The sequence below is a fragment of the Conger conger genome, chromosome 6 (assembly GCF_963514075.1).
Source record: "Conger conger chromosome 6, fConCon1.1, whole genome shotgun sequence".
NCBI classification, from domain to species: domain Eukaryota; kingdom Metazoa; phylum Chordata; class Actinopteri; order Anguilliformes; family Congridae; genus Conger; species Conger conger.
The window spans coordinates 18,780,847-18,805,366 of record NC_083765.1 but is presented as its reverse complement, the minus strand read 5'-3'; the positions used below and the strand labels follow the sequence as shown (position 1 = coordinate 18,805,366).

The following is a 24,520-nucleotide window of genomic DNA, read 5'->3' as shown; positions in this document are numbered from 1 at the left end:
TTAATCATGAATAAGCTTTCTTTTTTAATACATTTTCTCCAAAAAGGACAACTTGTGACCAAGTGACTCTCTGTGGGGAAAATAGTTGAAATGTTTTATAAAGCTAAGAAAAAATGTTTTTTTTTTTCATAATTTCTCCCAATTATGCAAGTATTCAACACATGCTGTTCCGATTTGACTTTTGCTCTGATTTGAATCCTCATAGAAACAATAATAAGTCTGAAGAAAACCTTAAACTGCATAATATTCCCTTTGATCTTGCACCAGACCCGGCCTGTGGGAAGGGGTGATGCTGGCAGAGGGAAAAGGGTTTGGCATGCATGGAATATTAGAGCAGGTGGAGATGATTAGCAGATTGCCTGCAGAAAAAAAAATGCAGACAGAGAGAAAGCCGTACAGAAATGCCTTGTGTTCATGCAGGTGTCTGGAGTATCTAGGTAACAGCAGTGGGTCTTATGTGATGACAACCCACTGAGCACCATACATGTTAACTGCATGTATGAGCTGAGTGGAGCCTGGTGGGGGTTCTGATTCCTGCACAATGAGCAGCGTGGACAGTTTTGTGCTCTGTAGACCGTCAGCTATTCTCAGCAAGCTAAGGATATGTGGCTTGCTGTTAGAACAGCTACTTGCTTCACAAGATAGAGGCTTAAAACTTGACCATAGTTCAAGTATAAATTGTTCTTCCAGCAGAAAAGTATTTTGAGCTTTATTTATTACACTTTCTTCTGAGGAGTGATTCAGGGGAAGTGGCATAATAACTTGGAAAATCCCTGGTGTCTTCTGTCCAATAATCCCACATACCTGTGTGTACACTGTATATTTAAGGTACTGATGAAAGATGAAGGCATAGAGAAGGGCAATCTGAGATAGAGCCAGTATTAGCCAGAGGGTTGGGTACAGGATATATATGACATATGTATTCATACGAATGGCTCTTCTGCAGCATTATATGCTCTGGGTACATGTATCATGGTGCATTGCCTTTCGTTACTGGTGGGTCTGTTATTTCCAACAGCAACAATTGGGAACCTAACAGTCTTTTATATCATTGGGCTTGACTAACTTAAGTCAGTTCAGATCTATTCATCGCTACTTCATAATCTAGAAAGTCCTTATAGGAAAGGAGTTATATGTTTTGCTGAATGTTGCAAAACGTAACAACAAGCTGTTTTAAAGAACCCCATTCATGTTCAGATCTTGATAAGGGAGTTATTGTGCTCCTTGGTGTGGGAACATGTTACAGGAACAGAGAATATTGGACCTGCTACCATTTGCAAGGTTTAAAGGTGTAATTCATAGAACAGTAACTGGGGAGTGTACCCGTTTTCATTTATGGCAAACTACATTTAATGTGTGGCAAACTCATTCTTAAGGGTTTGATTGACTGTCATTGTTGTGTAATGTGTGATGTTATGTTGTGTATTTGTATTGGTGTATTCTGCTGTTTTTGCCAGGGCCCCCTTGAAAAAAAGATGACAATCTCAATGATGACAAATCTTTGTACTTATATACTCCAAGACTGCCTCTATATTGTTTGATGTAGAATTTATTTATTTTTTAGTTCAGTATTCGATTCTAGCTTCTCACCTGATTCTGTGTTGTGCTAATTAAGCAAAACATCTTCATTACTTTCCAACTGCGTTTCTGTTGATTTATCTTTAAAAGGAAGCACAAAGCAGGTTTGGGGAAAAAAAACATCATTTGCCAGGCATGTTGTGAATAGGATGTGCAAACGGATCACCCAAACTAGTCAATTTGCATGAAGATAATATTTAATTTCAGACTGCTAATAAGTAATTTGGGTACTTGAAAAGAAAGCTGGACGATAGTGCTGTTGCATAATGACCTATCCAAGAGACGTGAGAGCTGTGGCCTGTACAGCACCAGGAGCCACAGGTGAAATACCATTTCACCACAGTACAGACCCTTTCCCACAGTACAGACCATTTACAGACCATTTCCCATTGTATAGACCATTTCCCACGGTACAGACCATTTCACCACAGTACAGACCCTTTCCTCACAGTACAGACCATTTACAAACCATTTCCTATGGTACAGACCATTTCCCAAAGTACACCATTTCCTACAGTACAGACCATTTCACCACAGTACAGACCCTTTCACCACAGTACAGATCATTTCCCACGGTACAGACCATTTCACCACAGTACAGATCATTTCCCACGGTACAGACCATTTCACCACAGTACAGATCATTTCCCACGGTACAGACCATTTCACCACAGTACAGATCATTTCACCACAGTACAGATCATTTCACCACAGTACAGACCATTTCACCACAGTACAGATCATTTCACCACAGTACAGATCATTTCACCACAGTACAGATCATTTCACCACGGTACAAATCATTTCCCACAGTGCAGACCATTTCACCACAGTACAGACCCTTTCCTCACAGTACAGACCATTTCCCACAGTACAGACAATTTCCTTACAGTACAGACAATTTCCTCACAGTACGGACCATGTCCCACAGCGCAGACCATGTAGCTTTATATATCTATGCCAAACGGCTGTTACTAGAGGATGTGCACTGTCAAGGGCAAAAACATTGAAACTGCAGATTCTTTTTTTCTCTCTGAAACAGATTCAGAAGATTCACAAGTGAGAGTCCAGCTCAACTTGTATGAACATTTGAAAGAAGGGAATGAATGGCATGTCATTCATGTTTGAAGTGTCTCTGCAGATAACGATGCATGTTTACTGAAGGTCTGGTTAGATTATAAGTATGATGATTCAGAAGTAACCATGTGTACTGTTCATTCTAAACAAAAACATGATCATTTCAAATAAAGTCAAAATATTCTTAAAAATAACAAAGACATCTGGAAAGGTTTAAATGGGCAAAGCAACCCAGTCAAACCAAATAATGTGAAGGGAAAATGCCTGCTGCCAAAAACAAGGGGAAAGTGTCTAAGTTGCATTTGCTGTGTTGATCTTAACAGACTTGCTCTTTATTTCAGAATCCAACAGTTTGCACAGATGTACTGTCAGAAAATGGGGATCAGGTCTGAGGTTTTGCTGAAGACACTGTGGGGAGATTTTTACCTCAATGCCAAGGCAAAGAAGATCATGAAGGGTGCTCAGGTAATCAGGCCAGCACTTGTCTGGATAGTTTACATGGCTGTGTGCTGGATGATCTCTGTTTGCAGGTCATTGTGTCAACTTTATACCTCAGCTAAACATATAAGCTCATACTCTTATAATACAAGTATAATGGAGGAAGGAAAATAATATATTTCAAGCATTAAAACAGTTAAAAACTTTGATTTTGTGGATATTTGCTGATTGCATCCCAGTAGCATTATTTGGCAAATGCATGTCACTCTTGAGTGCTGTTGCCATTTATTTTCGTAATCATTTTTTTATTTTTTTAACTGTGCTTTTGTTTTTACTACTGTCTCAGATGTTATGTTACAAAACGGATTCCTATTAGGCTACTAAGCTTTCTGCTGAACACATTTACTCATGTAGAATTACAAGAAAAGTAGCATCAGACATGCTGCTTTTAAGTGGGAAGTGGTGCTGAATATCCAAAGCAATCATATAAAAGGGTCCTTACCCATATTAAAAGACCTTTCCACTGTGCATAAATGTTTGGCGAATACATAACCCATGCAATAGAGTATATATCCACAGAGTATAAATCCTCATCACATATTGATTATTTCTTAGTCAGTGACCTATTACCTCCCAAAATTGTAAATGCTATAACAATATCTGACCATGCCAAATTAGCCTTCCACTGTCACTTAACTACAACATAAAACCACCCCCACAATGCCAATTTCAAGCATCATTATTAAAGAAACAGGAATTTATATAGCAAAATTAAGATGTCCCCATTTTTGGGTTTGTCGGCCAAAAATAGGATTATACCACAGAATGGGGAGATCTAGAGCAAGTAGATTATTAGCACAGGTCACTAACCGAGCAGTACGACACCAACTTCATCTGCCTTCAATTCTCTCTGCCCTCAACCTGTGATAAGTTGCTAAAATAAATTGTCTCAGTCATATATTCTTAGCTGGTATAACCAATTACATTTCAGCAGACAAAGGTTACTGGCTTCGAGCCGTTTGTACGCTTCCTGGGCAGTTTCCATCCAATCAATGCTGTATATCAACTTAAATCTTAACTATATACCATTCCGGTTTCAGTCTTTAATTGGCAGTATGTAAATAGTGGCAGTATGGAGCAGTAGTATACTACAGATGGACTGGTGCTGTTGGAACTGCCTTGGGCAGCAGGCTTGCAGTGAAACAGAAGTGCCACAGAAGTGTTTGGACAGCGGCGATCTGTCGTTCTGCAGCACCCCCCTTTCAAGTGGCACTTATTACATTAATACATGCAAGAGGGAAGGCTTTGCTTTGGTAATGGACTCCACTTTAACGCACTAAAATCTCCCCATTTAGCAGAGTGAGTGGAGTTTTACACATAAGTGGAGTGGTGCTTTGACCTTCTTGTAACATTAACGGCGAGCCTTTGGCTATCTGGCTCGGTTATTTATGCAGATGACTGCAGAGAGGACTCTCCATGTCTGTATCAAACTCCCAGGAAATGGCAGATATTTCCTGACAGTTTGAAGCACTGTCATTCACGAGAGTGAAGATTTGCGGAGTTCACGGATCAGCATAACAAGCAGGCTTCCAGTTTCTGGTGAATTGCTGAAGGGGGATAACACAGAATGGGCATGTATGGAGGCCATTCACACACTCAATCCAGAAAGAATGCTGGGAGGTTTTCCAGGGACATTGAGTTTATGCGTTTAGGGGGGGGGAAACCTCTTGGAGAAAAAGTACTCTGTCTTTACTCTTGTTTGCGTTCACTTCTGGGTGAGCGAACGTCCCATCAGATGCTGAGATTCCCAGAGTAATCGATCATTCCTGGTTTGACTGGTTTGACCTGGATATTCCACTCTTTTGGGTATGCAGTCTGAATGACCTCTCTTCTGTCACATCAATTTGAAAACCATTTCAGCCCTTTCTCACCAGTTGTTGTGGGACAGCAGAAAGTCCATTCTTAGGAACGACTTATAAGGACAAAGTACCTTATGTCTAGCCCTGCCCTGTGGCAGAGAACGGTGTCTTTGCAAGAATATATATATTTTTTGGTAATACATAGGCATGCCTAATTTTGCTATAAACATTAATGGAAAACCCTGTACCAGTGTTTCGCTCCAGTTCAGTATTTTGTGTGAATTGAGTTGGGCACAGTTTAGGAAGCGCATGTGTCTTCCAGAAGGTAGGCAGTCAGCCAACCACTTATTTTACCCCATAATCCCCCATCTGAGCAAGCAAGCTGTTGCATAGGCGGACGGAAAGCTGAGGCAGTTGACAGTCACAGATTTCAGGGAGTTGATAGCAAGCAGTGAGATGAGGGTTACCCTGCCTGCCCAGGCAATGGTATGGTCAGTTGTTACACTTGTAAGCCCATGAGACAGCTGCACCTGTGGGCTCCACAATAAGCCTGATCTGATTCACATTTCCCCCTTTCCTTTCAGAGCTAGTGAGCGACATTATTCCAGTGTCCACATTAGCATTTTATATATTTTTTCCGTCTTTGTTTCTGACTTGACTGTTCTTTTTCTCTTTAGGCCAAAGGGAAGAAGCCATTGTTTGTTCAACTTGTCCTTGACAATATCTGGAATTTATATGAAGCTGTCGTAATCCGAAGGTAATGCAGAAATGTTAAAACATACAGTTAATAAAAAAATTAAATAAATACAAATTATTACTCAGACACTGTTCATTGACCCAAAAATAGTATTTATGTACTTAATATCGTTGGAAGTGAGACTGCAGAAGTTCATCATAAATTGTAGGTTACCCAGAGTTTGGAAAGTTAAATCTGAAAAAAGTCCAGGCAGTTCTTTTGGATAGAAGCATGGTTTTGTTCAGTTATGTTCATGTTCAGCTGTCTGTATCACAAAGGTGCCGTACTACCCATGTGTGAAAAATGCATTTGTTAGCTAAAACTGTAATTGCAATTATATTGAGCTGAGAGTTATATTGGCTGAACAGTTTTTCAGGATGTTGTTTTCGTGCTTTTTTTTATCAGGATAGTGTTAGTACTTTTTGTCAGGTGTTTAGTAGGCTGATGTCACTGCCAGTCTGGCATCACGTGTTTGCCTGTGCTCTCTTGAAATTAAAGCACAAGTTTCTCCTTTCAAGCCTTTTAATGTGCTCCATGTTATCAAGGAAATTGTTGATGGTGTGAAGGATCTCTTGTAACAAATTTGCAAGTCGGAAAGTGGTACTCTTAGTCATCAACCTGAGTGCCATATTTGAAACGAGGAATTAAACAGATGTGTTGAATCCCTAAAAACATAAGATGATTTTAAATTCCACAAAACTGTTTCTGCTATTCTACTTACCTACTTGGTTGACGCATGTAGCTGATTGACTGTTTATTTACCTGGATTCTCTGATCAGGGACAAAGAGAAAGTGGAGAAGATGGTGGCGTCTCTTGGCCTGAAGGTGGCCTCCAGAGACACACGACACTCTGACCCCAAAGTGCTCCTGAGCGCCATCTGCAGTCAGTGGCTCCCCGTGTCCCACGCCGTGCTCAGTATCCTTCACACTCTGCTGGCCTGACTGCTGCCCCCTGCTGAGCTTCTGCTTACTAATGCTCTCACCAGGTTTCTCCGAAAAATGTTTTGCCAAATAAAATTATTTTTTTTGGACAGGGTAACTGATTTTATGGATAGAGTTGCCTAATCTATTATCACTTGTTTTTCCTCTGTCTCTATCTTTGGCCTCTTATATTTTGTACATTAATCTAGGATTTTGAATTTGTATTTGTCTCGGTACTGTAGTTCCTGAAGTTGTAGATGTCTCGGTCTGGTAGTTACCGACTTGGCCTGTCTACCTTGTGTACTGGACTTATGTGCATGGCCTGACAACCAGTCATATAGGAATCGTACCTTATCTGACCTGTATTTGTTCTATGACCTTGATGTGCACTGCTTTGTACGTCGCTTTGGATAAAAGTGTCTGCGAAATAAAATGTAATGTAATTTGTTGCAACCAGCCTTTCCCACTCTCCTTTGCTGCTATATGGCAGAATGTGTTTGTGCATGCTGATGTTAGCTGTGCCTCTTTAACTATATGCAATAGCGATGGTGTGCTTCAAACTGCCCAGTCCACTGGACATGGAGGCCGAGAGGGTGGAGAAACTTATGTGCGCTGGTGTGAGGAGGTTCGAGTCCCTTCCAGAAAAAACACAGGAGCTGAAAACCGGTGAGTGAATGATGCCTTTGAAGTTCCCTCATGTCACCTGTTCCTCATTCCTCAAAGCTCAAATGTTTGGCGTGTCACTATCGCGATGGAGCAGATTTATCTGCAGCGGACTCCCCCATCCACCGCTGTCAGGAGGAGTAGCTGTGCAGGTTTGAGTGTGATCAGAGCCGTCAGTCAATGTCTCCTTCCCTGTTGGGTGCTGCTTGTTTCATTGTGGAGTTAGGTCAGTAGGTGAGGAAAAACGCATTTTGTTGCAGTCATATCAACTTCTGTCTTTACTAGAGAAATCATGTCCCTTTCAGACGCGCTACTTTATAAGCTTTGCCGCAAGTTCCTGCTGTCTTGTGAAATTCGGCTTTGAGGAGGTTTAAGTAGCTGGCCACAGAAAGTGATATTACCCACTTTTTCCCAGTTTGCCAGTTCTAAACTCACGCAAGATATCTCATTTCTGCAAGCTGTTCCTGAAATGGAAGCCAGGTTCAATCTGGAACTTTCCCCGAATTGGTTATGATCAGTTGCCAGATTGGCACATTTTGAGTAGGAAGTTTTATTCTTTCTCAGGAAAAAATGATATATTCTTCTGTGTATTGCCATTTCCAAAGTTACTTTAGTAGGTTTGTGTGCTTTTCTCTGGTGTTAGAAATTAACGTTCTCTGAATCCTATTGAGGCCTGTCACGTCTGTTTCATGAAGTCAGGAATGAAATGTTTTCATTTAAGGGAGTTCGTGTTTTGAGCGCTGTGTTTCTGTTTTTTTTTCTTTAGCCTTTCTGGAATGTAAGAATGACGAGTCTGCTCCAGTCATTGTGTTTGTGTCCAAAATGTTTGCTGTCGACTCCAAGGCCCTGCCACAGAACAAGCAGAGGTATGTGACATGTCCACTAGCTGACGACACGACAAACCACACCACACAACTGTCATCCAGCGTTCCCCATATTCCTCCCAGTCATTGACACGAGCCAGTGACACAATTCTTTCTTATTTTTTTTACCTTTTGTGCAGTCACTGTCCTGTATTATCATCCAGAGAATTGGGACAGAGAATATGAGTTTGCTCTTGCTGAACCGTTTGGCAGCAGGCTTGTTTAGCAGACGACATGGTGTTTGTTGAATATTTCAGGGCAGTAAATGTCCAGGCTCAGATACAGTAGAGTATATTAATCTCTGGGTTTAGCTCCGATAGGTGCGCTAGTCCTGTGGCCTTCCCTGCACTGCAGACAGTGTTTCCCCTGCCCTGATCCAGGGATGAACCGGAGATTAATCAGCAGCTGGTGCGGATTACGCTCCGATCGGCAGACTCTTAGCAAGACATTGGAACGTGATACTCGTAAAACGATCTCTTCAAATTTCCTACATATGTTTTCAAGTGTTATCCAGAAAATATTGCTAGTTACACAGAAGTACAAGAAATAACAATTTACTGTCTATAGATGCATCATAATGCACAAGGGTAGACTGTAAATGTATGCTATTATCCCAGTTCTGTAGGTGAAGAAGAAATAAAAATGCTTGCCTTTACCATTGCTGGCCTCTTTAGTGCTTATGTGGCTTGTATAGGTTGCCCCCCACCCAGCATTTTCCCAGTTCTCATGTGCCATTCTGTCCCATCTAATTACCATCTCATGGCGGATCTTTCACAACTGCCAATCATTTGCAAAACAACAGTTTCAAATCAAGTAAAATCCTCTCTGACCAATTAAATGTGTGGTGGAATACAGCACTGAAAGAACAAAGGCACTCTCTGATTAGGTTGAGGTGTGAATTGGTGCAAGGGCATCTCTCAGACTGTTTTGTGTATTGTAGGAACAAATGGTGAAGATCCTGGGTGTGTTTGTGTGAGTGTGTGTGCCACTGCTTATGTGCATGTAGAGGTGTGTGAGTGTGTGTGAGTGTGTGAGTGTGTGAGTGTGTGAGTGTGTGAGTGTGTGAGTGTGTGAGTGAGTGTGCATGTGTGTGCTTATGTATGTGTTTGTGCATGCGTGTGCATGTGTTTGTCGTGTGTGTGTGTCAGTGTGTGTATATGTGCACGTGTATGTTGGAGTGCGTGCATGTGTTAGATGGAATACGATACAGCGGTTGAGTCTTAGACAGCCTTTGGGTTTACACAGCCGACCTGCGGTGGATTTATAGCTTTGTGGGTGGCACTCATTTAAAAAGAGATGAGACATATTGCAGGAACTTTGCTTGGTTGGAGTTGAGTCTGCATGATTGTTCATAAAGATGTAAAAATAAAGATGAAATATGTTGGTTTTGTTTCCCGTTCTTGTTCGCTCCCTCCCTGAAGCGGATATTAAGACGAGCTCTGCACTAATAATCGCTGTGATAAATAAATATGTGGATAGAGCAATGATTCACTCTGTTCCATTAGTCAAGGATAGATGGATTAGAAGACTCAGCATACAGCAGATATATAAATATGAATTATTGTCTGAGAACACATGACATTGTAATTTCCAACTATTTTCCTGAATTCTTTGTCTGCAAATGACCCTATATAAAAACAATTAACTGGAATTTTGTTCAACAATAGGTTGTCCTGTTTGTCTTCTAGTTGTGATTCGCTATTTATTTGGCAGAAGCTCTTCTCCTGAGTTTAGACAAATAGCGTGGCAGGCAGGATACATTTTAAGTAAACAACCTAAATCTTCAAATCTAATGTAATTTCAAATTTCAGAATGTCATGCTGTCCTCAAGTGAAAGCTGCTGAAAGTGATCAAGGTGCTGTGTCTGTTTCCAAAATAACACTCCCGTATTTCCAGTGCTCAACAGTCAACTTCAAAAGACTTCTGCTCATAGGAGAAAGATGTAAGCACCTGCCTCCTCGGAGTGTGGAATTAAACAAGCTTGACATCACGGAGACAAGCGGCTGTCTAAAAAATGCTGGCCCCCCCCTCTGTCCTTTGTTGAAAAATGCTATGTCGTCTGTTCTTTTCTTCTCATTTTTTCCATCTCTACATCAAAGTAAAGCAGAATGTCTTGCGCCAGACACTTGAGATGAATTAACACAGCTGTTAGCAGCTCCTTTTGTGAGAATCTGGAATACCAGATACCAGATAGCAAGCAGATAGTATCTAGCAAATACATCTCTCAAGATGTCAGCTCCTTTGTTGTAGGCTGATGATGTTTTTCTGGCCCCTGTCTCAGCACGCTAATATGACTAAGAAATAAAAATGTGATTCCTGCACTTGAAAAGGTCGGGGAGACAGGAGAGCATGCAGATGATTACTGGGATATTGTGCCTCCCGGACGGTTTCTCCATTGCTTTGATTTGCACATGTATGACGTACATGTTTCCCAACAATAGACTCAACGGGCCTCATTTATCAAATGTGAGCCCAGCGAGGTTGACCATAAATCCTTCGCAAATGCATTTACACAAATAATGTGGGATTTCTCCAAGTTTCGGATGTCAGTTTTTTGTGGGATCCGAATGCTCTTCACAAGTGGTCTCAGCTGTTGATATTGTGTGCGGAAATGAAAGCGTGCAGTTTTCAAGCTTGTTTTGTGCTTTTACTATTACATTCATTCATACTTTATTTTGATTTAGAGTGGCTAAATTATTTTAGTATGCCAACTGAATATTATAATTATTCATATAATACATATATTGGACGCAACAGGATTCAACATTAAAATGGGTGATGTTTCATTCCGGTAATCCTAATTTAGTTCATATGAATTACATAAAACACGTAATTACATGTATTGCTTTATTAGAAGATTTGGCACATGCCGTAGCCTACTTCGGAAAGAGCACATCTTCAAAGACCGAGCCTCTTGGTGAGGCTCACGAGTCGGTTCCGATCGTATAAAAATGGTTCAGGCTGCTCAGAGTTTGTGTAACGCACTGGAGCCAGAACTTATAAGATCCATATGCCGTTCCTGTTCATTTCCAGACCATGTTTCGGTGCTTTCTGTCCTCAGCTTCTTGGGGCCTGGAGCAGGACAGTGATAACATATCGCTGTCACCCTCCTGGGTAATTCCAGACAACGACTCTCCTATAATTTTATAACTTTGCTTCCAGTTGAATGTCAAACCATTTTTGTTTTACCTGTTCCGTAGTACGTGGAACTCGCGACAGAGTTTACAACGACGGCAATATCTTCCCAGGCTTTAGTCTTCCCCGACCCTAGCATTCCACTGCTTACCCCAGTTTTACTCCGCAGTTTGTAGCTATACTGCAACTAGGACACTGAACTGACACAGAACTTTAATCTCCGCTTCAGAGAAGCTTTTTTCTTTCATCTTTTTTTGGCTATTGCTTTAAATAGAAGAAAAAAAGAAGAAAATTAAAAACTCAAATCCATACATTTCTCCTAATTTGGAACTATAGCTCATTCTGACTGAAATAATCCTTTCACAGTTGAGACAGGCGTTTAACTGGTCATTGGCTACTTGAAAGGCGGAAAATGGGAATTGAAAAGGATGTAGTGTAATAGCACGGGAACTCAGCTGGAATTATCTCATTTGTGCTGTAGGCATAGCAGATCACCATTATAGACACAGGGCTGACTTTAAAAAAATATGACTGTGTATGACTATCTGACATGTGGAAGTTGAATATATCCTAAATACATCAAGCTGAAAATGACTGTTGTTGCGTGCAAAATCAAACCCATTCTTGTTCAAAATGACAAAGGTTCTTGGCGTTGAACTTCCAAGGGAATTTGACATGGAGAAAACAAGCACTCATGCTGATTTACTGGTGTTTTCGCCGCTGCAAATTATAGCGTTGATGTCAAGAATGTTGTGGTTCGCACTGTATCGTGTTATGTCTCTTACACTATTGTGCTGCGCCCAAACAAGTTGAGCATATGTAATGCAGTTAGTGGCATATAGAAAAGACAGTGTTTCTCTGAGCCGTGCTCTAGAGAGTAGGTTGTTTGAGCCGCAGTTTCCCCTCCCTGCTCTGGAGCAATAGACAGCAGCAGGCAGCCCCATCTGACCTGAGCCCATACCACCGTCGTTCTGCCTCCGGTCTCTCGAGCAGGGACCCACAAATCCCCAGCTCCCTGCTTGCCTGTCATAAGACCCAGCTGTCATTGCTCTCGCCGCCATTAGTGCAGGTACCGGGCAGGAGACAGGCTGTCGGAGCCGGAGAGACCCGTCAGGGAGATGACATAATCTGGACGGAGGAGAAACTCGCTGCGTAATGAGCCCATCGCCGTGTGCCCGGTGTGCCTCCCTGTCTGTACCACTGTCGCAGTGCAGAGCAGGCCAGTGGGGGGCACTACTGCAGTCCAGAGGAAAGCATAGCAAAGTGCACTAGGGTCCAGATGTTTGGCCAAGTGAGTGATTTTTCTTGTACATTTAGATTTAACAGGTCTGCCGTGGCTTGTTGGTGGACTAGCCCTCAAGATGAACGGGGATTGGTCAGGCCTGTCAGCATCTTTCTTTTAATGTGCCTTTTCCCCCAAATGTTTACTGCTTACTGCTGGAACCCATTGCATTACTTTACTTGCATTTGGCCGACGCTTTTATCCAGAGTGACCTACAGTTGATTAAATTAAGCAGTAGACAATCCTTCCCTGGAGCACTGCAGGGTTAAGGGCCTTGCTCAAGGGCCCAACGGCTGTGCGGATCTTATTGTGGCTACACTGGGTATTGAACCACCGACCTTGCGGGTCCCAGTCGTGTAGCTTAACCACTACGCTACAGGCTGCCCCCTATACCCCCACTATCAACTTGGGAGAGTGCACATAAGCATGTGCCATCCTTCAAAGCACGGGGTGCTAGTGAGCAATGAGGTTTGGTCTTTCGCAAATCTCTACCTCACTCTGGGTGGCTACCAGCCACAGTTGGCACCAGCCTGATTGGGACTCGATCCTGGACTATGTGGCCCACTTAATTGCAGTATAATAGTGTCTTAATCAGATGACCCACCCAACAGCCTGTTTATTTCCCTTTTGACCAAAAGATTTGCTTCTGTAGACTCATTTTAGTGCGTAAAAATGGAGTTTCCCTCTTAAGTTTGCTTATTATATGCTGTTTGCATGTGCTCCAAATTGTGCAAAAGACTGGGTTTGGCTTGAAACACGGCTGTGTTCAGATGTAATTAGTAAAATAAGTCCTTATTAATCTGTGTTTCGGTTGGCATAGCTAATGACAACTATTTAGTGTATTTCATGTCTCAATGATAAACATACACTGGGTTCGTAGCTTCATAATGACGACCTACAAAAGGTGCCGCACATCGTTTCATTTCCTAATTTTTCTTTATACTTGTAAAACAGCCTGAGGACAAGATTAGAAGGTACTCTGAGTTCTTACTGTTGAATGAGCAGCAAAGGAATGAAAGTGTGAACGAGGTTATTGTACTGTAGTTGCCATAGAAATGATTGATGTGGGTCATAATGGCTGTGTATCTGCTCCACTCAGGAAGACCTTGACCTTGCAGTGTCTCTTAGATTATGAAAATGAACATTCTGTGTGTGGTAGTTGAAAAACATTTACCTCAAATTGTTTGGTTGATTGGTTCATTTGAGAGGATTAAAAAGGATTAGAAGAGGATTAATCATTGTTTTCAAAAATGTAACACTTTGGCCAGACAATGTGTGACTACGAAGGCTGCAGTATTGTTTGTGTGACTTCATAAGCCGCCGTGTGCTGGGCAGCCATACTAATGTGGATTGTGATTCCTGTTCATTTTTCTCATTTCCATGTAAAGATTAAAATGCCAATTCATTGAGAAACTGTTTCAGAATGGAGAAATGAAGTTGAATCACACCTTCATCGAGAGCAAGAGTCATATTTACACTCAACAGATCACTGCAAACAAGACATTGACAGTCTGCTTGAATCTCATTCGGGCTTAACATAAATGGAATAATTATTTAGTGTTTAATGATGTCGGTGTTAATTAGGAATACAGTACTCAAATGGATTAATTAAGGCTAGAGGATGAGCTGTTATTGCTTCGAGCTCTGACATATGCAGAAATGAGATGGAGATCATTTTATTAATTTCAACAGAATTCAATAATCCTAATGAAGCAAATTTTGCAGGGTTTTAGTACCAATCTCTTCTGTGCCCTCTTTTATCAGCTTGCACTTGTATGTTTGTGTGTGTGTGTGTGTGTGTGTATATGGTTAAATGCAAAAGTATTGGGACGGTGACACAGATATTATTATTTTTTATGTACTCCAGCACATTGCATTCAAAATAAAATAATGAATATGAGGTTAAAGTGTTTCATTTGAGGTTGTACATCTATATTGAGTGATCCGCACAAGAAAGCTGACACAAGCTCCAGAGTTGATTCTACATCTGCCAATTTGCATTTGTATTCTGTTGCTGTTGTCTCTAATCATGAGGACAATTTCCTCATCAGGAGAAAAGTGTGGAGAAAGGAAGGAACTGCTCATTAACCAAATCACCTCCCCTCCCCCCCGCCTCATATCCAAAACCTGGCGGAGGCAGTGCTATGGCTTGGGCATATATGGCATACATGGCGCTGGATTTGCCCTGAAAACGCAGAAGCTGGTGCAGCAGGATGAGCCCAAACATGCTGCCGAAGCAACAAACAAGTTTTTCAAGGCCAAAAAGTAGAATTTTCTAGACTGGCCAAGTCATCACCCCTTCTGAATCCAATTGAACATGCTTTTCACTTGCTGAAGATGAGACTGAGGGCAAAAATCGCCCAAAGCAAACAGGAACTGAAGATGGATGCAGTACAGGCCTGGCAGGGCAGCGCCACTGAAGATAACAAGCAGCTGGTGATGTCTACGGGTCACAGACTTCAGGCAGTCATTGACTGCCAAGGATTTGCAACCAAGTACAGTAGAACCTCAGCGATAGGAAGTGAAAATCTGGTCAACCGAACACGGTAGGAGGTGGTATAGCTATAAGGGGATGCAATTCCTAAATGGATTACCCAATATGGATTTAAATGCCCTCCAATTAAATTATTAATTGTTTTATTTCAAATCCAATGTGCTGGAGTACTGCGCTAAAACAACCAAAAACTGTCGCTGTCCCAATCCTGTTGCATTCTTGTAGTATACACTCACTGAGTACTTTATTAGGCGCACTATACTAATACTGGGTAGTGCCTCCCTTTGCTCTCAAAACAGCCTCAATTCTTTGTGGCATGGATTCCACAAGATGTTGAAAACTTTCCTCTGAGATTCTGTTCCATTTTACAATGATTGCATCACGCTATTTCTGCAGATTTGTCAGTTGCACATCCATGTTGCGAATCTCCCGTTCTACCACATCCCAAAGGTATTCTACTGGATTCAGATCCCATGCCTGGGAAGGCCACTATAGATCATTGAACTCATGTTTATGAGACCAGTTTGAGATTACTTTTTCTTTGTGACATGGTGCATTATCATGCTGGATTGTGGCCACGAAGGGATGCATATGGTCGGCAGCAATACTCAAATAGACTGTGGCATTCAAGCGATGATTACATGGTATTAACATGCCTAGAGTGTGCCAAGAACACATTCCCCATCCCATTACACCACCGCCACCAGCCTGGACTGTTGACACAAGGCAGGTTGTGCATGTTGTTGGCGGCAAATTCTGACCCTACCGGCTGTATACCTCGAGATTTATCAGACCAGGCTATGTTTTTCCAGTCTTCAACTGTCCAGTTTTGGTGAGCCTGTGCCCACTGCAGAATCAGCTTTCTGTTCTGACAGAAGTGGAACCCAACGTGGTCTTCTGCTGTTGTAGCCTATCCGCCTCAAGGTTCGATGTGTTGTGCATTCTGAGATGCTTTTCTGCTTGTACAGAGTGGTTAAGTTGCATTACTGGGTCCCGCAAGGTTGTTGGTTCGATCCCCGGTGTAGCCACTATAAGATCAGCACAGCTATTGGGCCCTTAACCCCACATTGTTCAGGGGGGACTGTCTCCTGCTTAGTCTAGTCAACTGTAAATTGCTTTGGATAAATTACATGACATGCCATTCTCCGTTGACCTCTCTCATCACCAAGGCGTTTGCGTCCGTGGAACTGCCGCTCACTGTTTTTCACACCATTCTAGAGTAAACTCGAGACTGTGCGTGAAAATTACGGTCAAAATCGCTGAGATCACATTTTTTCCCCATTGTGATGGTTGATTAACTGATGCTCCTGACCCAGTGTGTTTTACAGCCAAATATGCCCTTATGTCAGGGGAGTAAGCACATTCTGTCTCTTAGTACTTATTTCTTGGTTAATGAGCGAAGGATTCGCAGTGCATTGGTGCAGTTTATTTTGGGTAACTAAAGCCCATTCATAGTACAGTCTTATTAGCTTTATTTATAGTTTTCTCTGTAAAGATTTCCTTTCTCAATTTTATTGGGCTGCAAAAATATCTTTGCCAGAAGAGTTGTTTGAAACTACAGTTCTGTTCTGTTACAGCTGTTCTTGAGTGCAGAACTGTGTTTTGGACTATTTTAGACAGCCTTGCTTGCATGGATTCAGCAAACTGCTGTCTGACTCTATACTCATTGTGGTTACTTTGAAACAGGCTTTTTCTGTGGCTTCAAATGACACATGCAGCATGTGACAGTATTTTTTTTCTTTGTTGTGTTTTTCCAGCTCGTTGGGATATTTAGTCCACCATACATTTTTAACCCATAGTCTTATGAAAGAAAATGCACTTGTGTAAGAGAATTCACATTAATAAACAATATATTATGGGCCATGGATTCAATATGCTCTCCACCAGGCGGCGACAAGCTGGCTGTGTAAATGCTTGACCTGGTTACTGTACCAGCACAAAGTAACCACCAGGGGGAGTTTTGCATGTGTTTCATGATTATTCAGCCTATGGACTCCTGGTTGTCCACCACCCAATGTTGAATCTGGTCCAGGGTTTATAGGTGAAAGGCAAGGCCAATATGTAGCCATTAAGTGAAATTATGACATAAGTTTTGTGCCTGAATAGTGTGTCTTCTGAGCTCTCTGCTTTGCTTTCCGTCCCCTGCCCATGACAACACACAGAGAGAAAAAGAGCTGATTCATTTGAACGTTGGTCATAATTTTATATCCATCTGAAATATGTGAGCATGTATGCATTAATTGCCGTTTCTTCTGGAGTGTGGCACACGTGTATTGATTTGTTTCGCCTGGCAGCTCCTGTTCCCTGTTCCCTGAGGAAGGCTTTCACATTCTCAGAAAGAATACTTGAGCGGTCTTGTCTCACCGTGTAAAAGTGTAGCTGCAGCCTCTTTTAACGAGGTGCAGTCTGTATTAGCAGTAGGTGTCTGAGCGTGCTTCCACAAGCACCTAGGTTAACATCTTCTTATTGGGTGTGCAGCAGAATGTGATTTCAGTTGACCTAATGTTGCATAAATTGAAAGGAGGACTTGTTTTTGCTGCGCAGTGCCCTGCCGCATGTTCCGTTCAGTCATGCTCGGGAGCTGAGAGCTGGACTTCATATTGATTTGCAGCTGTAAGAATGGCAGCTACCTGCTGTGAGCTCTTGTTACTTTCTTGCGTTTGGCTCTTTTCACACAAACTGACATTTGTGTGAAAATATCCCACAGTTGCTTGTCAACATAAGACAATTTTGGGTTGCAGTGCGAGGGCATTTGATTTGGAACTGAGTGGTCCTGCGGTCTGCCTTGCCGTGGTTATATAAAGAACATAATAAACCTTGCTGTTTACTTGCAGTGCAATGGAGTAGCAGTTGTTTGTATCTGGGGCTATGCACCGGTTAACCAACCTTTACAATGGATTCAGAGACCTTCACATGTGATAGCCAACCACCAAGGCCCCTGCTGTGCTAGAGCAGGTCCTGATATAAGAATTCCAGCTCTATTATTTTCTACATTTCCCCCCAATTGTAAGTATGAAATCAAAGAGTTCTGAAGAGATTAAATACTTACACAAAGCTGCCTTGATGTTGGAATGTTGGACATGGATTTGTGGTCTGGGTGCTCTTTTTTCATTACCTTTCAATATGCCGTCTTCCAACAGTTCACTGAGGGCAGTAGCCTGAAGTTTGTTTTCCTTACATAAATTGAATGCATGTAGGCTTTTATTATAAATAATATAAAAGAACGGGCCTGAATGCACTGCATCAGCGAGTATTACTGAATGCAAATGGAAGTATGTATATAAAAGAAGATATACATACTTCTGTGAGAAAACTGTTGACTTTTGTATTTGGTAACTATTGAATTGAACTCTCAGCAGCTGGCAGTGGGTGAGGATTCTGCACATCACAATGTCCACTGGGAATCGCCCTGCTTTGGAGAAAAAAACAGCTCCTGGCTGTATTTAGCAAGAAAACAAAGACACAGATTTGTTTGAATGTGTGAGACGTGTTATTTGGCAAATACACCACACACTTTCTCAATTCTGGTGTCGGATAAACCCAGCCTTTGTGTAAGATTACTCTTTGTAGCATATACATTATTGTAGTTAACTTTGCTAACTACAATAATGCTATATATGAATTTGCTGCCCAGCATATATTTTTAGCAATGTTATGGAATGTCTGTAGCATCGGTTTTTCTGAATGATCTATGGGGAAAAAAATTTGGTTCTCTAAAACATTGGGAAAATGAGGCAATGCCTAGGTTACCATGGATTCAGAATGGAGACTATGACTCACTTTCTGAGAGCAGCGAACCAGTATATCCGCACATAACATTTTATCTAGCAAGCTTAAAGTCCTCACCGTGGGCCACTGGAGTTATCTTAATATGAAAGCTACAGTGACCTCTATCCAGGCTTTGAGAAGAGCTGCTTATCACCGCATTCCTCACCCTCATGAACCTGCCTTCCTTCACCTTATTTTTTTCATATGAACCTGCACTTTAACATGGCCGATGTCACCACTGCCAGTGGTAGGCAGGGCCAGGCGTTACATGACCTCCTATATCTGTCTGTCTGCAAAATGGCTGAAAGTGTTTTAGATCTGGGTTTGAACCTGGCTACATGACAGTGATTGTATTTCTTGGACCTGGTATGATGCATGTTAAGAAAGGCAGAGAATCAGTGTTCCTGTTCACACTGTGACGTTTCATGGTGGCTCCAGTGCTGGCCAGCTGTAAGGCTGTGGACCTGCCTGTGAGAGGGAGAGGTGGAGGGAGCTGTAATCCTGTTAAACCTCACAGTACTGTGGATAAGGAGAACAGACCTCACAGTACTGTAGATAAGGAGAACAGACCTCACAGTGCCTTGGATAAGGAGAACAGACCAGGTGCTCTGAGACAGAGCTGCTGTTACACGCTTACTCCTTTTTTTTGCTCTGGAAATCATCTTAGTTTCCTTATGTTTTACAGCGGGCGAGTTATAAATCTTAAAATCACAGAAATATATATTATATATTATTTATTTATTGTTTACTGGTGGTACTGGTGGTATTGTGATTATTCATGTTGGTAATAATATCGTGTGCTTTTATGAGATTTCATTACAAACTGATTTTAAGTGTTATGCTTACTTGATTACTGTGTGTGATGAACAAGATACTGTACCATAGCAGTTAGACTGAATGTCCTCCATTTGGCTTTTCTTCCTCTTGAGAGCAAGTGCCTTTTTACAGGTCATCTTATAGGTCAACTGTCTGCTATCTTTGATGGTCCTTTCAGAAAATCTAAGAAGTGTCCATCACGCTGCTGTCCTATGTCCATTTCATTATTTTCCTTTGTTGCTTTTTTATCAGAGCTGTTTTGAAGCACTTCACACATTGAAGCTTCAGCTAGTTGCTGCACGAGCTGTGATCGAAGACAAGTGCCTTTTATTTCAGGAACATTGGGTTGTTGGCACAATATGCCGCCATTTTCATTGCCACTTTTTAAAAAGCATCATTTTGTTTCTGGTGTTAAATGTATTTATGTGTGAAGATGGCACATTATTTTCTCTAAAATTCAGTCCTAAATTCAGCAAATGAAATTCTGTACTTGTATGAAAATGCTGCTCCTGGTCTCTGTTCAGTGCAGTTAGTGGGCTGCTTGGCTCTAATGGCGTACTGCTGTATTGTGTGTTTGTTTCCCCAGACCGCTGACACAGGAGGAGATTGCCCAGCGCCGAGAGGTTGCCAGACAGAAGCATGCGGAGAGGCTCGCAGCCAATCAGGGAGCTAACGAGGGAGCAGAGAACCCCGAGCCGGCCCCCACCAGACCTGCGCCACAGACTGTGCCCCCCTCCGGGGAGGGCTGCACAGGCAAGGCCCAGTCTGTCTGCTGGAACACACATGCAAACACACACACGTAAACACACACACACGCACGCACACACATGTAAACACACACGTACACACACACACACACACACACACACACACACACACACACACACACACACAGACACATACACACACACACACACACACACACACACACACACACACAGGACTACACACACACATACACAGAAACGCACACACGCAAACACACACAGGACTACACACACACACACGCACACAACTGCACACACACACACACACACACACACACACACACACACGACTACACACACACAGACACACATACACACAAACGCACACATACACATACACACACACACATACACACACACACACAGACACACAGACACTGACACACATACATACACACACACACACACACATACACACACGCAAACACACAAATATACTCACACACACACATAGACGCATGACTACACACAAATACACACACATAGACACACGCACACACAAGCTCCCTATTGTTCCATGGAACTATGAGCGTATTCAAAGTTAAATATGGTTATAGTTTCCCTCTGAATGGTCCAGGGCCCACATAGCAGTATGGGGACACTCTCTGGTATCCGCGCACTTAACGGGGAAAGCCCCGCTTCAGGCCTCGTGCTGCTATGAGTGCTATGATCGCGCAGCACGCCAGACTCCAGACCACACCGCCGGGGTCTCCTCAGACATGATGTCATGGGGTTACTTCGAGAGGAAATCCCGAACACATTTTATCTTCACCGGTCAGGCCCAGATAGGTCAGGTCTCTGCATCGATTGTGACTTGTGTTCCTGCTGTCGTGGCCGGACGCCTCGGCCCAGGAAGGCGAGTGTGTGCACGTGCCCCCGTCTGCCGTGGCTACAAGGAAGGCCTCTTCTCTGTTTTCCCCTGGTGCCTTTGTCACCTCCTGACAGCGCTCTAAGTCACATGAAAGGCCGGCGTGTTTGTGACTCTCTCCACCCCCCTGGGCGTTCGCCGCGGACAGGCCGTTTATTCGTTTGCCGTGCTCGTCTCCGTAGGTGGCGAGGCTCCGGCGGGTCAAACGGAGGCTCTGGCTCCCAGGACCGATCGGTCGGCGGAGGAGGGCAAAGAGCACTTCATCGCCTTCGCCAGGGTGTTCAGCGGGGTCGTGAAGAGGGGACAGCCCGTGTTTGTGCTGGGCCCGAAGTTTGACCCGAGCCAAGCCCTAAAGACAGTGAGTCATATCTCCCTGCCCTGCCCTCCAAAACGCTGCCCCTTCCCACTGCTCTTCTGCACTTTCTGAAGAAAGGTTATATGGTCATGTTTTGGTAAACCTTGTCATCATAGAGAATATTTCATAATGGCTTGCTCTACTGCTCTTTGTGAAAATACAGTGCTTCCCCTAGGAGTTTTCCAGCCACAGCGCATTCTTGGAACTTTACTACAGCCTATTTGCCCCTCAGCTGATCCTCCAATGTTCCTGCCAGCATTTCCTTCACATGTACCATAAAGCCTGCAATCCATCACGTATGCGTTTACCACTCAGTACGAACAACACCGCAAAGACTCCCATAGCACTCCCTCAACTAACAATGACGGAGATGTTTAACAACAGTTCAAACATTGTCGTCGTCCCCCATAAGAAGTGACATACTATAAGATCAGAAAGCTATTGGGAGTGTAAACTGGTGAAAAAACAGTGACATTAACTGAGGAGCCAACTTGCAGCATTTAAAACCCAGCTAGATAACTTTAGCTTGTTAGTCTCCAACGTTAAAGATCTATAAATGTTGTCATTATAATGAGCATAGATAACATCATGATATTGAGATTGCTTGCTAACTAGCTAGCTACATGTATTTTTAGTTAACATATATTTACAATGTTACATCTCACTCATGGAAACATCTGGTAGCTGCATTTTAAATCGGAGCTGCCGAATATTGCCGCACTTTCTTATAAGGTTAACAGTGTTTTTGGTAATGTGTGCTAGTATATACAAGGATACTTGCGTTTTGGTATTAATTTCTTTGTTATGAAGGTTTGTGTGATGAACAAACTGACAGAACGATCTATATTCTTTCCCCCATTTGATTTGGTGGGGGACAAAAGAAACTGTAGCAGCACCACCTCTATGTCGGGACGCATCAAAAGGCGTATTTATCTCATCCTTCTGATTTCAAAGTGCCCTTGGCCATCCTTTGGTCAGTCGGGATATATCCTGTATAGGATATAAATTAAAACATGCAAATTGTGGAAAACGATCCGGACCCACGGTGCTCTTGGGAGCAGACTGATTTTGTGTTACATTGAAGCAGAGCTCCCTGCTACAATAACATTTTAATGGATGGTTATTTTGTGTGTTTTGCAGGGCTCTATGCAAAAATATTCCCAAAGAACACATGTACTCCCAAATGTAAAAAAAAAAAGAGGAGCACGTTAATGAACCCCAATTAGTAGATAGCTCCTAAATGATTTTTCCAGTTAGCAAACATCATAGCAAATGCAGCAAATTCTCCCAAAATGAGAGTGCTGTTGAGCCCTGTTTTGGGTTATATTTTGTGAGTCGGAATGGATCGTTTCTGATTTGGCTGCTGCTGTAATGAGCTGTTATTGCTGCGATGCGAGCTCAGTGGAAAATGATTGATGCTTTCGAGGGGACTGTGGAAAGATAATCATGTTTTCCCTTCTTTCCTTTTCTTTTTATTATCTACCACCAATTTTTGAGACAATGTATCTGTTTTTTTTTTTTTGGTCTGTGTGTGTGTGTGTGTGTGTGTGTGTGTATCTGTTGGTGTGTATTAGTCTGTGTGTGTGTGTGTGTGTGTGTGTGTGTGTGTGTGTCTGTCTGTCTGTCTGTTTGTACACATGTATTACTGTGTTTGTCTGTGTGTCTGTGTATGTTTCCATGCGTTTGCACACATGTATTAGTGTGTCTGTGTATCTGTCTGTGTGTTTGTACACATCTATTCGTGTGTGTGTCTGTGTACATGCGTGACCTGATGCCCTCATCTCACACTGGGTGACAGTGTGTAGAGAACAGTGATTGTAAGATGTATGGCTCAGCTTGGAAATGGAATTATTGCTGGTATGCAGCCCCCACATGTTTTCTGTGAACAACTGTCTCACATATCCCCTGTCACTTTCTCTTCAATACATGATTATTTCAAAATGTGCAATACTTAAGGAACAATTTCTAAGACACTGACACTTTCTGGTGCTTAGCATTGGAACACAACTATTGTGTGTGGATTTTTAAAGGGGTTTTTATTCTTTATTTACAATTGCTTTCTGCGAAGATGAACTACATTAGATCTCTCAGTTTTTAAAATTCTTATTTCTTTGGCTCAATTAAACATTTAATTGCATTTTCAGTGTAATGTGCTGAATTTATTTTAACTTAATTTACATGAATTACATTTCTGTGTCAGCTGTGAATGATCTTGTGTTTCATCAATGAATATTTCATGCTTTATCTGAATTCCTTAAGCAGTATTATCCAGGCACTGAAGTTATACATAATGGATTTAATTTAGGATACAGTGCAGTGTTAATGATCCTGTGGCTGTAATTTGGTTTCAGAATAATACCAGATTCATTGGTATTGTGCAGTAAAAATGACTATCACAGCAAAAGTAGATCTTGTGAGGAAAAATGTGTGCTGTGCTCAAGACATAGTCTGTACCTGTGGGTGAAGAGCCTGTCCTCCGATCGGCCAGCACACTGTATGGAATGATGAAAATATCATTATTATTGTCCTAACTGCTGTATGAAGGCCAGGTTCGATAACTGTTTGCCACTTCTGCCCCAGGTTCATTACGAGGCGTGAACCCAAACACGCACGCTGTCTATCCTTCCCCACGTGGAATGCTCTCTAATAACTTTGTGCAGCGCCACTGCACTGAAAGATAATGCATCATGTCTTTCTCTTTTGTGTGTGTGTATGTGTGTGTATGTGTGTGTGTATGTGTGTGTGTGTGTCTGGTTGTGTATGTGTGTATGTGCGTGCGTGCGTGTGTGTGTTTGTGTATGTGTTTGAGTGTGTGTGTGTGGTTGTGTATGTGTTTGAGTGTATATGTGTGCATGTGTCTGGTTGTGTATGTGTATGTGTGTGTGTCTGGTTGTGTGTGT

General features: G+C 42.3%; 1 protein-coding gene across 3 annotated transcripts in view; it reads left to right on the top strand.

Annotated features, from left to right (window-relative positions):
- efl1 (elongation factor like GTPase 1) overlaps positions 1-24,520 on the top strand; it is a 78,918-nt gene that overhangs the window by 2,603 nt on the left and 51,795 nt on the right. For all 3 annotated transcript variants that reach the window (XM_061245089.1, XM_061245091.1, XM_061245090.1), the window contains exons 8-14: positions 2,997-3,120; positions 5,630-5,709; positions 6,468-6,604; positions 7,153-7,275; positions 8,039-8,138; positions 20,217-20,383; positions 21,448-21,623. In XM_061245089.1, coding sequence (XP_061101073.1) covers positions 2,997-3,120; positions 5,630-5,709; positions 6,468-6,604; positions 7,153-7,275; positions 8,039-8,138; positions 20,217-20,383; positions 21,448-21,623 — 907 coding nt within the window. The remainder of the gene's footprint in view (positions 1-2,996; positions 3,121-5,629; positions 5,710-6,467; positions 6,605-7,152; positions 7,276-8,038; positions 8,139-20,216; positions 20,384-21,447; positions 21,624-24,520) is intronic.